The sequence below is a fragment of the Apiospora phragmitis genome (genome assembly GCF_038363925.1).
Source record: "Apiospora phragmitis strain CBS 135458 chromosome Unknown utg000001l:1.0-2902119.0:1.0-2906034.0, whole genome shotgun sequence".
NCBI lineage: Eukaryota > Fungi > Ascomycota > Sordariomycetes > Amphisphaeriales > Apiosporaceae > Apiospora > Apiospora phragmitis.
Genome location: NW_027117399.1, coordinates 2,310,611 through 2,324,406, shown reverse-complemented (window position 1 = coordinate 2,324,406; position 13,796 = coordinate 2,310,611). Strand labels below are relative to the sequence as shown.

At 50.4% G+C, this 13,796-nt stretch overlaps 5 protein-coding genes across 5 annotated transcripts; 1 reads left to right on the top strand and 4 right to left on the bottom strand.

The window, feature by feature from the left end:
- Positions 1 to 46: 46 nt before the first annotated feature.
- On the bottom strand, positions 47 to 1,600 carry PG994_000701 (uncharacterized protein; the record flags this gene model as incomplete). The annotated part of the gene is made up of 1 exon (XM_066852110.1): positions 47 to 1,600. One exon carries the CDS (start codon positions 1,598 to 1,600, stop codon positions 47 to 49), a length of 1,554 nt encoding a protein of 517 aa, XP_066722742.1.
- Positions 1,601 to 3,279: 1,679 nt separating this feature from the next.
- On the bottom strand, positions 3,280 to 3,669 carry PG994_000700 (uncharacterized protein; the record flags this gene model as incomplete). Its single annotated transcript, XM_066852109.1, has 2 exons — positions 3,280 to 3,300; positions 3,505 to 3,669. The coding sequence occupies 2 exons, from the start codon at positions 3,667 to 3,669 to the stop codon at positions 3,280 to 3,282; spliced, it is 186 nt and encodes a 61-aa protein (XP_066722741.1).
- Positions 3,670 to 5,129: 1,460 nt separating this feature from the next.
- Positions 5,130 to 5,492, bottom strand: PG994_000699 (uncharacterized protein; the record flags this gene model as incomplete). Its single annotated transcript, XM_066852108.1, has 1 exon — positions 5,130 to 5,492. The coding sequence occupies one exon, from the start codon at positions 5,490 to 5,492 to the stop codon at positions 5,130 to 5,132; it is 363 nt and encodes a 120-aa protein (XP_066722740.1).
- Positions 5,493 to 8,550: 3,058 nt separating this feature from the next.
- PG994_000698 (uncharacterized protein) lies at positions 8,551 to 9,908 on the top strand (the record flags this gene model as incomplete). The annotated part of the gene is made up of 5 exons (XM_066852107.1): positions 8,551 to 8,575; positions 8,960 to 9,329; positions 9,391 to 9,435; positions 9,494 to 9,569; positions 9,663 to 9,908. 5 exons carry the CDS (start codon positions 8,551 to 8,553, stop codon positions 9,906 to 9,908), a joined length of 762 nt encoding a protein of 253 aa, XP_066722739.1.
- Positions 9,909 to 11,954: 2,046 nt separating this feature from the next.
- Positions 11,955 to 12,188, bottom strand: PG994_000697 (uncharacterized protein; the record flags this gene model as incomplete). Its single annotated transcript, XM_066852106.1, has 1 exon — positions 11,955 to 12,188. One exon carries the CDS (start codon positions 12,186 to 12,188, stop codon positions 11,955 to 11,957), a length of 234 nt encoding a protein of 77 aa, XP_066722738.1.
- Positions 12,189 to 13,796: the final 1,608 nt, after the last annotated feature.

Here is a 13,796-nt window from a genome sequence, read left to right as displayed (position 1 = left end):
GCCGCCATCAGGTTCAGAATCGGGTTCCTCGGATGTAGAGGCGCCATCACCACCTGAGCTGGTGGTCGAGCCGGCGTCGGAGAGGTTTCCAGTACAAGAATGGTTGGTATGACTGCCCCTCGGTAATCCATAGGTTTTGTTTCAGAGGCCAGCCACGGAGGAAGTTCCAGATGTTGACTTCTATATGTTGTACGTGTGCGATCAGCTTCCCCAGAACTTTTTCGGGGACCCCAGCTAGCTCTGTCGAATGCAGGGGCCTAAGACTGTATCCAGCTTTGAGTCCATCGGAGCGTATGAATCCAGGCATAAATATCAAACCTGTGGATGGACTTTTCTCGAGATCGTGGTATCGTTCAACGATTCTGGCCAGATCCGAGATGCCGGGACCACTGATTCCATGGTCATCGTCATCGTCCTCGAAGTCCCCTCTACCGTACCCTTCCACGAGGCATCCGCCGAGCAACGTCGCCCAGAAAGCAAATCTTGACATGTTCTCGAGAAGCTTTGAGATTAAACGCTCGATGTCCGGACTCACGTTCGACCCCTGGCTCAATGCACGGCTCAGACTGAGTCTCGCCTGGTCGGTCACTTCGTCGTACTCATCTTCCAGATCGAAGCCGATAAGGTCTTGCAGTTCGTACCACGAGTACGCCTTCTCAAAGCTGTCGAGAAGCTCTCTCACGTTAGCGGGGTTGGCTTCTGCGCCCGAATTGAACGAGTGTCGGAGATGAATCAGCTGAGTGACCATGACGTCGACGCTTTTCTGCAAGGCCCGGATGCCTTCAGCCAAATAGTCGAAAAAGGTGTGGTAGGGCTTGTCCTTGACAATTGACTCTGTATTATTTCGGTCCCTCATCCTTTGTGGCGTATCCTGAAAGACCTGTCGGATCTGGAGTGGCATGGGGAATACCTGCTGTTCAAGGGTTACGATAACCTTCGCAGCCATTTCACGCGCTTCTTCGCTGACTGGTGCGTAGGCAATTCCGGTTTTCTTGTCGAATCTAGCCCGTGTCCAGCCTTCTTTGGTATGAAACTCTGCCTCGGCAAGCTCTACATCCTGCTCTCTCTGTTGCGTACGTAGGCGTTTACGCGCGTAGTCATGGAAGTCGTCCGAACCTCTCTTGAGAACGCTAGTCCGGGGTTGAGGGTCCTGAGAACCCGGCGGCAGGCGCGTACGGAGGCCATCGATCTCTTCTTCGAGGGTGTCTATCTTCTGGGTCTGAGTGTTCGCCTTGGCATCAATATCACTGATGGTCTTCTCGGTGGCTTCGGCATCGCCAAGGTATCTGTTTGACTCGCGTTTGGCGCTTTCAAGTAACTCTTCGTGCTTTCTGATTGCTATCTCCTGCTCAGCATGGCCCGCCTTTGAGTTCGCAAGCTTGGTCTCAAGTATATTCCGATCCTTGCTTGTCTCTTGTCGATCCCGTTTCAGGTATTTGAGTTCTGTCACTTTCTGTTCGAATTGGTGTTCAATGTTTGTCTCTTTCTGTTCGGAATGGTGATTGGTATCTTCTTCGGACCCCGGTGAGGAACCTGATTCTGAATCGGAAGGATACTCATGGCAAGATGCCCAACTCTCTTCGTCGGATTCCGAGTCCATGTCGAATAGTTGGCAGTAAGTGACGGTACCTAGCGTGTCTTTGGGGGTGTTGCGGTGGGTTTGGTAGGTTGATGATCATGAAGAGTGGTGATGATTTGGGAGAAGGTATGGGGGTTTAGGTTAGCGAAAAATAGATTGTTATCCTTGAGATGAGATCTCGTAGTGTGAACAAGATGATTGATTGAGAAACTCGGAAAAACGCCTGATGAGGCGCAACTGCCATTTTAATAGTTATGACTCTCTTGGATAGAAATTCTCATCTACTCAAGTCCTTTTTGAGCAGGATGAGGTACGGTAAGAACGACACTCCCGTGTATGTTCAGATGAACCGCTTGTGATGAAGAGGCTGAAAACAATTATGTTGAGAGGTTGAAGAATGTTCTAGGCTAATGATTCACAGAGATATAACAAAAGATTCCATCCTAATGGTCAGACCTGCTAAGTTTATTTACACGTTGAAACGAGAAAGCGCTGTTCTAGAGCCCGAATTTGGCAAGCGTGGAATATTATTGATACTTCAGGCTTGCCGGCGCCGAGAATCCCTTCAACACCGAAAGAACATCACGACTTTCGCTGCCGGTGATGTATGCATCACACCGGCTGGTATTGGCGCACCATACCTACCGGTGTCGATCTTAGCCGGTGAGTACACTAACACACTATATGTAGCAAGGTCGAAATACCGCAAATCTGCAAACACACCTCTTTTTAGGTGTGGCTTGAAGTCTATGTACCGCCAGCTGCTGGGACATGGTAGGTTTGATGCTATGTAATTTTTGTACGGTAAATCTATGACTTCTCTATCTATTCTTTTGCGATAAGCAATAAAAAAACTATTTTAATCTAGTAGGCACCCTTTTCAACTTTTTTACACTGAAGACTGTTGCTCCTCATAAATACTTTTCAAGCTCTCTGATTTTCATCATGAACCTTTACCCTCGTCTAAGGGCTCTGTTAGCTTTCTTGATTCTTGATTTGATCCATTATCGGAGACACAAGACCACTCGCAGGTGATGATGGGCGACTACTTCGCTCCTTCCCCGAGAAGGGACGCCAGGCCGTACTGAGTCCTGGCCGATACGCTGGGATGGGGGCAGCGGTGAATCGATACATGGAACCAAAGCAATGACGAAGAAGAGCGTGGACTTCTCTGCCTGCTGGATTGCAGTCCAGCGGAAGCCAAGGCGAGCAATCGTCGGCAAAGTGGGAAGTACTCGCTGTGCTGAGCTTTGGAGGAGGGATAAAAAGAGCTCGAAATATTTCTTGATTTTGTTACGAAGCAATGATGAGGAACAGTTTTGCTTCGTGCACTCTGACCAGCCTATTCAAGGTCTGGCGAAAGCATGAAGCGATATCGTAACTGTGCTGAGCTTCTTCTAAGTCTGTTTTCTTTCCTTGCCGTGCTCTCTCTCTCTCTTTTTCTCTTTCTGCCTTTTTTTTTTCCTTATATACGCCCACTCTATGCATATCAAGATTCCCAAGTATGATTAACGGACATTCCTACTAGTCGGCTATTTACCCTGGTTGACAAGAGGGAAAACTTCGTCCCTTGGCTGAAACATCTTCCAAGTCTTGAAGACACCTACTTATTTCAGCCACAAGGCCAACAGAGAATAAGATCAGTGGACAGCACATAACTACATGGACTAGACGTCACTTATTTTGGCGCTCTGGTCTTTCTACTTCAGTGTGGCCATACGCTGCTGTGGGATAGCTGGCAGCGGAATAGATATCGACTGGGTAATACATCAAACCCATAATTTTACCGTATAGTTAATCCCAGTATTCGTCAGATATTCCTCGTCTAGTCTGCTAAACGTCGTGGATTCTCACAGTCGTTCAAGTCGTATAAGTCGAGTAGTCAGTGAATTTCTATCTCACAAGGTTGCTGGCTATTGACTCACAATACTTTGGCGGATGAAATTCTCCCGGTCCTGACTGACTGGACCAGACGCGAGTGATTTGACGCCAATGTCAATTGCCTTCAGCACGCGCTCAGCTATGGTGAGATCTTCTACCGTCGGCGAGGTAGCGTCATTAGAATCGCAGTTGCCGTCGTGAAAATCCATGTTATGAAACCCCAGCAATAATAATGATTTCCATACAAAGCATCTACGTACATTTTTTATCCGCTGCGTACTCACCCGTGAAATTAAGTCACTCCGGCCGGCCATCCTATGTAGTTTACTGGCAATGGAATCGCTGGTGGGACAGCTGGTGGTTCACGGGCAGCGGGATAGCTGGTAACTGGGTAGGTTGTTTACCGACAGTGGGATAAATGGCAGTTTACGGGCAGTTGGATAACTGGCAGTGGAATAAACGGTGACTGGTTAGGCACTGCGAGTCCCTGTATTAAGACGATAACGTTGATGAAGCCATTATATTATCCGTCGAGCCGTTCCATCTAACTATGCCAAGCGTCCGTAGCATACGGCGTTGAAAACATGCCTCTTAAACAACAACGTCGCTTGACCGTCAAGACGAGGTCGGCTTCCCGAGGTGATCCGTTTCTGGCCAGTTCCAGGTGCTTCTCAAATGCTGCTTTTATCTTTGGAGGGAGATAAGATTTCAGTCCCTCAAGATAGAACTCGGGAGATCCGGGATCAACAGCTTCTGCAATGATACGTTCAACGGGAGTCCAGTGAACCGTCAAGTTCGGGGGCCGGCTGAAGATGAAAGATTGATTTGCGAACAGTTCAGCCGTCTGATACTTTAACTGGTTGGGCTCTAATGCCAACGGTTAAGGATCCCAATTTTCGATTCCGGAGATGTGGTAACAATACCCCGGCTCGATCAGTTTTCTAATGCGGGATGTCCGAATTCTGCACGCTTTTTGGACTTCTTCGCGTTTCGTCTAGTCTAAATGCGTCAGGTGCCAGGATATAAACTTCGCGAGCTCGGATTTCGAGCAATCGACGAGTTGTATGACCTGATGTCTGGGCTCAGGCGGATAGTTCGGTAGGCTCAGTGTATCACATAACTCATTCTCTTCCGTGGAGAGGATCGCCTGATTGTCTTGCGGGTTCTTCCTCTTCTGACTCTTTTCTGGAGCGCTGATAGACGTACCTAAGCTCTGAGAATGCTGCCGGTTACCGTGGCGGGTGACGACCTGACGAGGGGTGAAGTCGGGCGAAGATCCCTCTCAATGAAGAGCGCGGGTGCGCTCTTACTGTCCGATAGTGTCAAGGAAGAGATGCATGATCTTCGGTGATAAGTTCGAATCTTATCAGCGCTAGTGGTCTAGCGTTTTGACTCTTTTCTACGCGTCGAGAAGAAGTCGTTGGCTGGATCCAGTACGTGCTCCAGCTCGAAAATGGCTAAAATCCGGTCGCGTCTTCATCTCCTCCACAAGGGGCCTGATCGAAGCTGTATTCGAGAGGGCTATCCGGTTCGTTCTGGAAATTCTCTCGCGCCTTGTGATACATCCGCTCCGGATCGTTATACACGTTGGCGATTTCAGCCAGCTCTGTGCCCTGGAAGAAACGATGCTCGCTGGGACTGGCGGCGTCGAACCGGTCGAAAGCGAACATCAAACCACGACCGAGAACCGAAGCAGGTCTCGAGCCGCGAGGAGCATGTGTTCTACTGCCACCTGACAAGGCGAGAAGGCTTTGTTGTCCTGCTCGTCCTCTAAGCACCCGTTGAGGAGGCCCTCCATATAGAGCTCTGGTGTATGGAATTCCCGTTTCCAAAGATTTAGCGGCAGGTCTACCTTGGTCAACACGGCCTTGAGGGCTCTTGACAGCATAGCTAGCTGTCCCAAAGAGTTGCAGATATCACCAAAGACGTTGGGTTTCTCCTCTTCCTCGGCGTTGGCTTGGCTTTTGAGGTAGACAATGCTCAAACCGGTGGCCGCTTCAGTGTGAATATACAAGATCGTCGCACTCTCCATCAATGCGGTCAGCTCCTGGTGTCGGGCCTTATGACTCTTGTCGCCTTCGGGGGTCTCCACGACCTCGATGATCTCTCCCAGCTGATACCTACCGACTCTCGGCGTTAGTATTACTCTTTTTGGGATAATCAAGATGTCTCAGGAGGGAATAATAATGGCAACTCCTCGAATAAACGGTAAGTCCATTCCTCTTGAGACACTGGGATAACGAGGAATAACGACTGGAATAATAAGGAATAAACACTGAAACAAGAAGGAATAAACCCCGAAAGTCGCTTACACATGGCCAGTGGAGCCACCGAGACCACCAAACACGCCGTGTCTGTCATCCTCTTTGTCCTCAATAGGACTCTGCAGGTATTGCAATACGTAGTGAGTAGTGGCCGTGGCGTACACATGCAAGGTCCTGCAGTATCTTCTCAGAGGCTTAAATGTTCTGTTTATAAGTACGGATTAGAATGTGAATAAAAACGAACTTGAAATAGTAAAGAAGCAACAAGAAAGAAATAAAAATATTGAAATAAGTGATTTGAGTTTAGTAAAAAGGATAATGTAACAGTGAGTAAGCTTCTTTCGGTAATGATACGATATGTTCCTCGAAGTGCTGTTCTCAATTTCCGTCGCATGTGGTTTCTTTTGAGTGGCTGTGATATTGAAGTGGGCTGCACTTTGATGTGATAAGGATGTAGAACCTACCACCTATTGAGAAGTACCCGGCAGAGGGATGGAATAGAAGCTTGAGCCAATGCTTGCGAGTCGCCTCATCGATGCTGGTCATAGTAGGGCATTCGGAAACAGATCTTTTTGGACTGGCCAGTACTGGTCTGGCGTGCGGTGGTGAAGTTGGTAAGCGGTGGGTGGCGACGGGTGGTTGGTAGGAGCCTGGCGTGGCTGTCTTGAAACGAAAAGATGCTTTCTAGTTCAGGTGAAGGGACAGTGAGCATCTTGCATATATGGGAGGAGAGAACGTATTCTCGTATTACCTTTGGACGTAAACGGGGTGGTAAATATCGTGTCGTGTCGGACGAGGAACATGTATCGTCAGAAATTTTGGGTAAGCAGGTGTATTGGCTGCTGAAACACAGTTGCTGCGCAAAAGCAGAGGTGTTTAGGGCGGCGTTTGCACGATATCAGGTTGGGTGGTTGTTGGTGATTACGATAGTGGATGGCTGGTAGAGCTGGTGATTCTAAGCCTTCAGTGGTGTTTGATCACTTGAGATAAGATGACGATGATATCAATGTTGAATAATGGAATACAAATAACATTGTCTTGGTTTGGATCGAGCCCAAGTATCAAGTGTGAGGGTACTGTGCTATGGTAGCTGGGTTTGCGAGAAGTCTGGGGTCACCTCGTTTATTATTTAGAACTCGTATTTTTATTTTTAATCAGTTTCCGCTCGCGAAAAGACCACCTCAGAGCTGTTTACCTTCTTCTCGGTAAGTAAGCACCTAGATCTGGAAACTGTTCGTCCTCAGGCCCCCTATCCCATCATGGAGTCGACACAGTCACTCCCGTCCTTTCCCTCAGCCAATGTTTTCTAAGACGAGTCGCCTCATCTTTTGAAAGAAGCTGTCGGTAGGCTAATGGGGAAAAAAGGACTGAAGCCGCAGATTCAAAGTGCTACTTGTCAACTGGGCCCGCCATTTATTCATGAAAACCCCAATATCATGAGACCTTCATTGTCACTGCCGGTGTCGGATTGCACCACCAAGGAGTCTATGCAACGACGCAGCAACCGTAAATGCAACAGCAGATAAATTAATCGGGGTTGGTTGACGTAGAACTTAGCCCGGCCGGGAGATGCGGGTAGCCATACACGAAGCCACTAGTCCGCGCCGCCGCCAACCAAGGCGGCAAGTATGAATCGCGTTCCTGGAAGTCCAGGGACACACCTGGCAATCGGGCTTGGCAGCTCCTTGGCATTCCCGCAGACGTTCCGCTCCGATCAACCGGGCAAGGGCGAAAATCTGGTTCCTTGGAAGCTTCTTCAATCTCCTTTCTCGGTTTCTGACTGAACGTAACCCATGATTGGCTCTTGAGATCCCGTCAACGCCTTCCGGTGCCAGGAATTACCGAGTTGGCGTCCACCACCTCGCCACTTACTGCCTCCGGCGCCCCGCCCCGCCGCAACTCATCTACATGCGGTGAGAATCATCCTACCAGTGTTCCATATTCGAGCTCAGTAACTTGCTCGTTACAGAGCTGCTGTTTCTGTTAGGTGACTGACTCGACATTGAATCAAAAGTGAAAGGAGAGAAACACGTTTGCTCAAACACAACTGTTTGACGCCCCGGGAGGGTATGTTTTGGGTTTCCAGGCATTAGGTAGCGTGTTCTAGAAGGACTTCATATAGTATTATTCAAAGTCGAAATCCGATCTACTTGAAACGATCTTGTTGTTTCCTGCATCAGCAATCAGATGGAGCAGAATATCAGACGGAAACTCCGTATTACTCGAAGGACGCTGGAACAAGCCGTGTTTTCCAACTCAGATAATGCCACTCATTGTTATGTCGTTTGATGTCTAGCTCCCGCAACTCAGAGGATCTGGATTGTCTCAGTACATTTGTGGGTGCTCCCTGTTTTCAAAGAATGTATTATGACAATCCCCGGAAAACAACGTTGGCCAAATATCAGAGGCGTTGGTCCACCTAGGAGAGTCGCGGGGGGGCCGGGAGAACTGGATATATGACGGAACTTTATCTGCCGGTCTTAAGAGGCGGCATTAACGAAGATGTGCTTTTAGAAGACATGATAGGTTCTAGAAGCTCCCGATCTGAGGCCAGAGATCTTGGGGCAGCCTGAAACGTGTACAGGGGGGGGGTCCCGTCGACACAACCTGTGAGCGCCCAGAAAGGCAGTGCTGGCGATGAAACCAGGCTAGCCAAACAACGGCCCCCCACTCCCCTTTCCCCCGCGGGTTATCAGATCGGTGCGATATAACTTTATTCTGTACAGTCCCTTGCGCACATCTGTAGCTAATCCAACGACATGGGGGCATGGGCTGTGTAAACGCGCAGGCGCCTGCTCAAGGCAGTCCTGTTTTCACGATAACGCAATGCCTGGCTTCGATGGAGCCATTGGTATGGGGCTACATCGGAGGTTTTAGACGGCCAACATCTTGATACCCTGAAAGACACCGACAAGTACGGGGCCTCATCTCACGGCCACACTGGCTACTCAGGGGTCGATTCACTTTCCTGTTGATTTGTATATAATATGCCAGAGTGCAACTCCTGAAGACTCTCTGTAATCTTCCTCGTCACCTTCTACACGCATCATCGACGATCACCCGAGCTTTTCTTTTTTCTTTTCATCAAGTGGCCGGCCGCTCCCTGTATTAACTAACAACCAATCCCAACGCCACTCGTCTACGGAGCCCATCGCACACGCAGATCATCGATCACCTTCACCGAGCGCTTTTGACATCACCTACCATCGTCATGCACGCCCCTTTAGTCGCTCAGGTGCTCGCCTGCGGCCTGGCCACCACAGCAGCCTTCCAGCTCCCCAACACAGCCTTCTCCCGCCGCAGCGCCGCAAGTGTTCCATTTCATCCTCCTCCGCCGCCTTTTCCTACGTGCCCATGTACACACATGCATACATCGAAGCTGACATCTTTCATCTGCTAAACCAGGGTGCCATTGCCGCCCTCGCCGCCCCTGCTGCGGCCGCTCCGGCCTCGCCTGCTGGTGCCGGTACCGGTGGTGCCGCCGTCGCAGCACCTCCTGCCGCCAAAGCCGCCGCCGCCGCCTTGGGGGCCGCACCTCCTGCCAAAGCTGCTGCGCCTTCTGGAGCTGCACCTCCCCAGGCCAAAGCACCTGCCCCATCTGGAGCGTAAGTATTGCGACAATTCTCCTCCTATATATCATATAACTTTGTGCTAACTCTGTGGTAGTGCTGGCGCTGCCGCTGCCGCTAAAGCTGCTGCCCCGTCCGGAGCGTAAGAACTTGTAATATCCCTTTAACTTATACAGCTGTGTGCTAACTCTTGATGGTAGTGCTGGTGCCCCCGCCACCGCCGCCGCGCCAGCGGGTAAGGGCAAAGTAGCTGCTGCTGCTGCCGCTGGAGGAGCCGTAAATATCCCCATACCCCCTTACCCTTCCAGTACTTAACGAACACTACCCCTGATCCTGTAACTATTGCTAACACAAATATGATATATGTAGGCTGCAGCTCCCCCTGCTGCTGCTGCTGCAGGCGGCGCGGCACCTCCTGCCCCTCCCGCCGCTGGTGCAGCAGCTCCCCCGACCCCGCCCCCCGCTGGCCCTGCCGGCGCTGCTCCTCCTGCCCCGCCTGCTGGTGGTGCTGCTCCACCCCCTCCCCCGGCCGCCGCCGCTGGTGGCGCGGCGCCTCCTGCTCCGGCTGGCAGCGGCGCTCCTCCTGTTGCCAAGGCGGCGGCTCGTCGACTATAAGTGGACGGAGCCGTGCCGCAGCCCCCTCTGTGGTAGGCTTGAGCGTACTAGGAAGAAGCTCAAATGGGATACCACCAGGGGCCGTGTACGCTATACAAGAGTTTATGTCTTTCTTTCCCGTTGATACATCAATGATATGAGGCATGAGCTACGATGTACCCACTCATTTGTTCGGCTTCTCTTCCCACAGTCCTTCCACCCTGTACCCCCCTGTATATAGGCCCATGAACAGATTCCTTTGGTGGCCAGGTGAAAGGCCCTCCCAACATGTATACTTAAGTTACGAGACTAGATATATTGAAGTATTTTTGAGCAGGAAGCAAATACAATAGGCGAATGCATTTCTGACTCATTATGCAGTTGTGGCAACCACTTGGTATGCTTGCCCGTATCTAGAGGACATATGATGACTTTTTTTCTTCCGAGTCTATTTGTCCGAGTGCAACTTGCTCTTTTTGCATATGTATGTTGTTTCTGCTGCTGACATGGCATCGAATCAGGGTTACAGAGGGTTGGGGAGATTTCAGCCGGCCCTACGATGCGAGTGATTCGAATTAATGATACCTACGACACAGGAAACACAAGTGTCACACGCCAATATACCTGTATGTATGATGTAGATACGATGTCCCTTTTCAGTAGTGTCGGCACTCGTCTGGGTGAGAAGTCTCCGGCGTCATCCACGTTGGTAACAATCGCCGAGGCGAGCTGTTTCCCTTGTCAATCCTAGTTTCACGGCAGAATCCCAGGACGACGCTCATCCGTAAAGACTGGCTATTATAGCAAAGCCTCGGGGGTAGGTGCGTGCTCGCAATTTTGGCTACCCCTGAATCTGACTACTCGCGAGACCAAGATAGCTCCGGAATAAGTACACTGCTGCTCTCTTTCAAAGAAAAGAGCCAGGCTACCCAGCACCTAGACCGTGAATAGACACGGATAACCAACAGCTTTCTCAGCCAAATTGGAGTAGGAGTGGAAGGATCCAGGGCATAGCTACAATAGAGGTTGTCGATGCGGCCTTACCACGTCCCAGTTTCTAGACAAATCCGACTTTTTCGGAGTGTAGCTGCTGGGATGGAAAGGGGGTTCGCACTGCCATATTCACGGTACTATCTTAACTAATGTACACATGTGTCTCTCGAACAGACAGTCTCAGCGGGCGCTGACCATTTCCAGAAATGCTAAGTAGTTCACCAAGTCGGTTAAGCAACAGCAAAGCGCTGTACTGATATAGAATTACTGGAGCTGCAAGGGAACAAAATGCTTAGCGCGGTACTCATCATTGAGTGACTCGAAAGACGTGATTACCAAGGTTCTACCTGGCCTAGTAATGTGGCACTAGTCTAGATAAAAGGGGAGACGGAAAGTTCCTTTATATTACCTGTGTTGTTGTCCGTAGCCATTACTCCATGTTTGCTCGCGCCTGCCCTGGCAAACAGTATCTTACTCAAGTCAGGTAGTATAATATGCTTAAAAGCAGGGAATGACTTAAAGTTCGTTGTTACCACAGATGGCACGCCATGGTATTCAGACACACACAAGACATCATCGAAGTTTATATAGTAGCAAGACAACATCCGTAGAATCGCGCATGGGTATTGAGCTGAAGTAGGGTATATATTCAAAACTCCAAATAATAGCAAGGACCGTCGAGAAATGTATGGGACATGAGACAACATATCTTTTCCTCCGCTTGCCCTTGGTAGACACCAAGCAGCCCCTTGCCCCTTCGCTTGAACAAATATACCCAAAAAGTTCGTGTACTTTTCTAGTCGTCAAAATCGGACACTCAGCACACGCCGTAAGTCTATAAATTCGTGGAAAAAAAACGTTGTTTCCGTCATTAAAAATGAAAAAAGTGCCACCCATGGCCGTCGTATCATGGATGTCGTAGAAGAGAAGTGAAGGTGTTGTTGTTTGGTGTGCTCAGGTGAGAACCGATGAACACGAACCGAGTCCGTGGCTCGACACGGACTGAGTGCCCCCTAAGTCCCACAGGGAGCCCCGCGGGGGTGGTAACCCAACATCTAGCCGTCGAGTGGGAGTCTAGTTGGGAAGCGGGAGAGAGACTGGGAAGTTCCTCATGTTGCGCCTGACAATGGGACGAACAAGAGCAGTGGCGTTGGTCGAATTGCCAGGGATCGTGGCGTTGTAGTTGGTGATGGGGCTGTAAGTGATGTTCTGGTAGGTTTGGGTGCCGTTGAACACAGGGAAGGGAGAGGCGGCAACAGCGTAGACCATGGCGAAGACGGCCAGGATGGTGAGGGTGAAGCGAGACATGGCTGCGTGTGTATGTGTTCGTTCTTCTTTTGGACTGGAGAAGCGACTGGCGTAAGATAGCAAGGTGGAATGAATGCGGAATGAGTGTGAAACTGTCGACCTTCCTCAGATGCTTAAAGACTGGATGGATAGACGAGCTGAGACCTTTAATATATACAGTAGAGATGGGAAAACGAACCGTGGCCGAAGTAAAAGAATCTTATATACCAGGTGCATATACCCACACCTAGGGATCGGCACTTGTCATGAGGATCCACCTCGAGGATGCATACAGGGCATCTCGAATGGCCTAGCAGCTTGAGTCAATATCGAGGCGTCGTCATCCTGGAGATGGCAAAATGCGTGACCGAAGAAAAGCAACCCACCGGGTGCCCTCCTGCCCCGTCTGGGTACGGAGACCGAGGGTGGTGAAGAGAAGGCTTGATCTGCGTTAGTTACTGCGTGGGCGGGTCTCTGTGCATCTCAGTGCCCCGGCTATAGTATGTAATAGCGTTGCGGCAAGGCTACCTTGAACTTAGCGCGGCGGGTACATATAAACAGGCAGGGGTCGCTGACTCGACCGCCCTCGTCCGAAGTCAAGTCCTCCAGCTGCCAGCCATGCCAGGCCCAGGGTCGGCAGTGTGATAGGTGCGGCTCTGCCAAGCTAACAATAAAGTTGAGACGGATCGGCAATTGTCGACAAGCTCGATTGGTTCGTCCGTTCTCGTGGTGAATAAAAGAAAAAGAAGGCGCTCAGGCGCTGTCAATCGTCCCCCCTTTTTTTTCCCCTCAGGTTCACTAGCTCTATCATACGTTATGACGGTGAGTAGATACCGAGTTGAATCTTTTCGCACCATCACCCGTTACGTGTTCTAGATCAATAGCTCGATAGCACACATGGGCCAGGATGGATCGGTTATTGATCCAACACGCAACATATCCTTGGCACTGCTACTCTTCGACGTAGGATTTTGGCAATGCATGCGGTTGCGGTAGCGGCAGAATAGGATGGATGCAGGTTCATCAACGCGGCTCATGCTTCGTGCCGGGCCATTGGTTCGTTTGTATGCGGGCAAGGCAGTTTGACCCGAATCGGGAACTCTTCCTCGTTATCTTGCCCGTCCGTTTTTCCCAATGCGACTCTACGCATCCTTGTCGATAGGAGAAGAAGAAGAAAAAAGGCCAAAAGAAAAAGCAATAGAACAGTTCCGAAGCGGGAGGTGTTTGGCGCACCCAGGTGTTCGGGCTTTCAATTTGCCAGTTCAGTGCTGGCGATTCATTACCTCCGGACGCCACCTGCTGTCGCGTCCAGTTCGTCAAGCCGCTTCGATAAGTCGAGACGCTTATGCAGGTGTCGGCGATGGCGTCCTTGAGGCCGTCGCACCATGGCGATGGGAAGATAACGAAAGCCACAGAAAGACAGTACGCACGATCTGTCCAGTTGTTTTCACCTCGAGCGTTCGCCTCGAAATGTTAGTGGTGGAAAAGCTTGAGGCGATCAGGAACGGGTTGCATATGGTGTGCTGCTTCGATAAGCTTGGCCTGGTGGTGAATCCTGGGATCGACCGGTGATTTGGTCGTCCATGGAAGGCATTCCGAAGAAGCAGCCATTACCTCAACTAGCCAGCC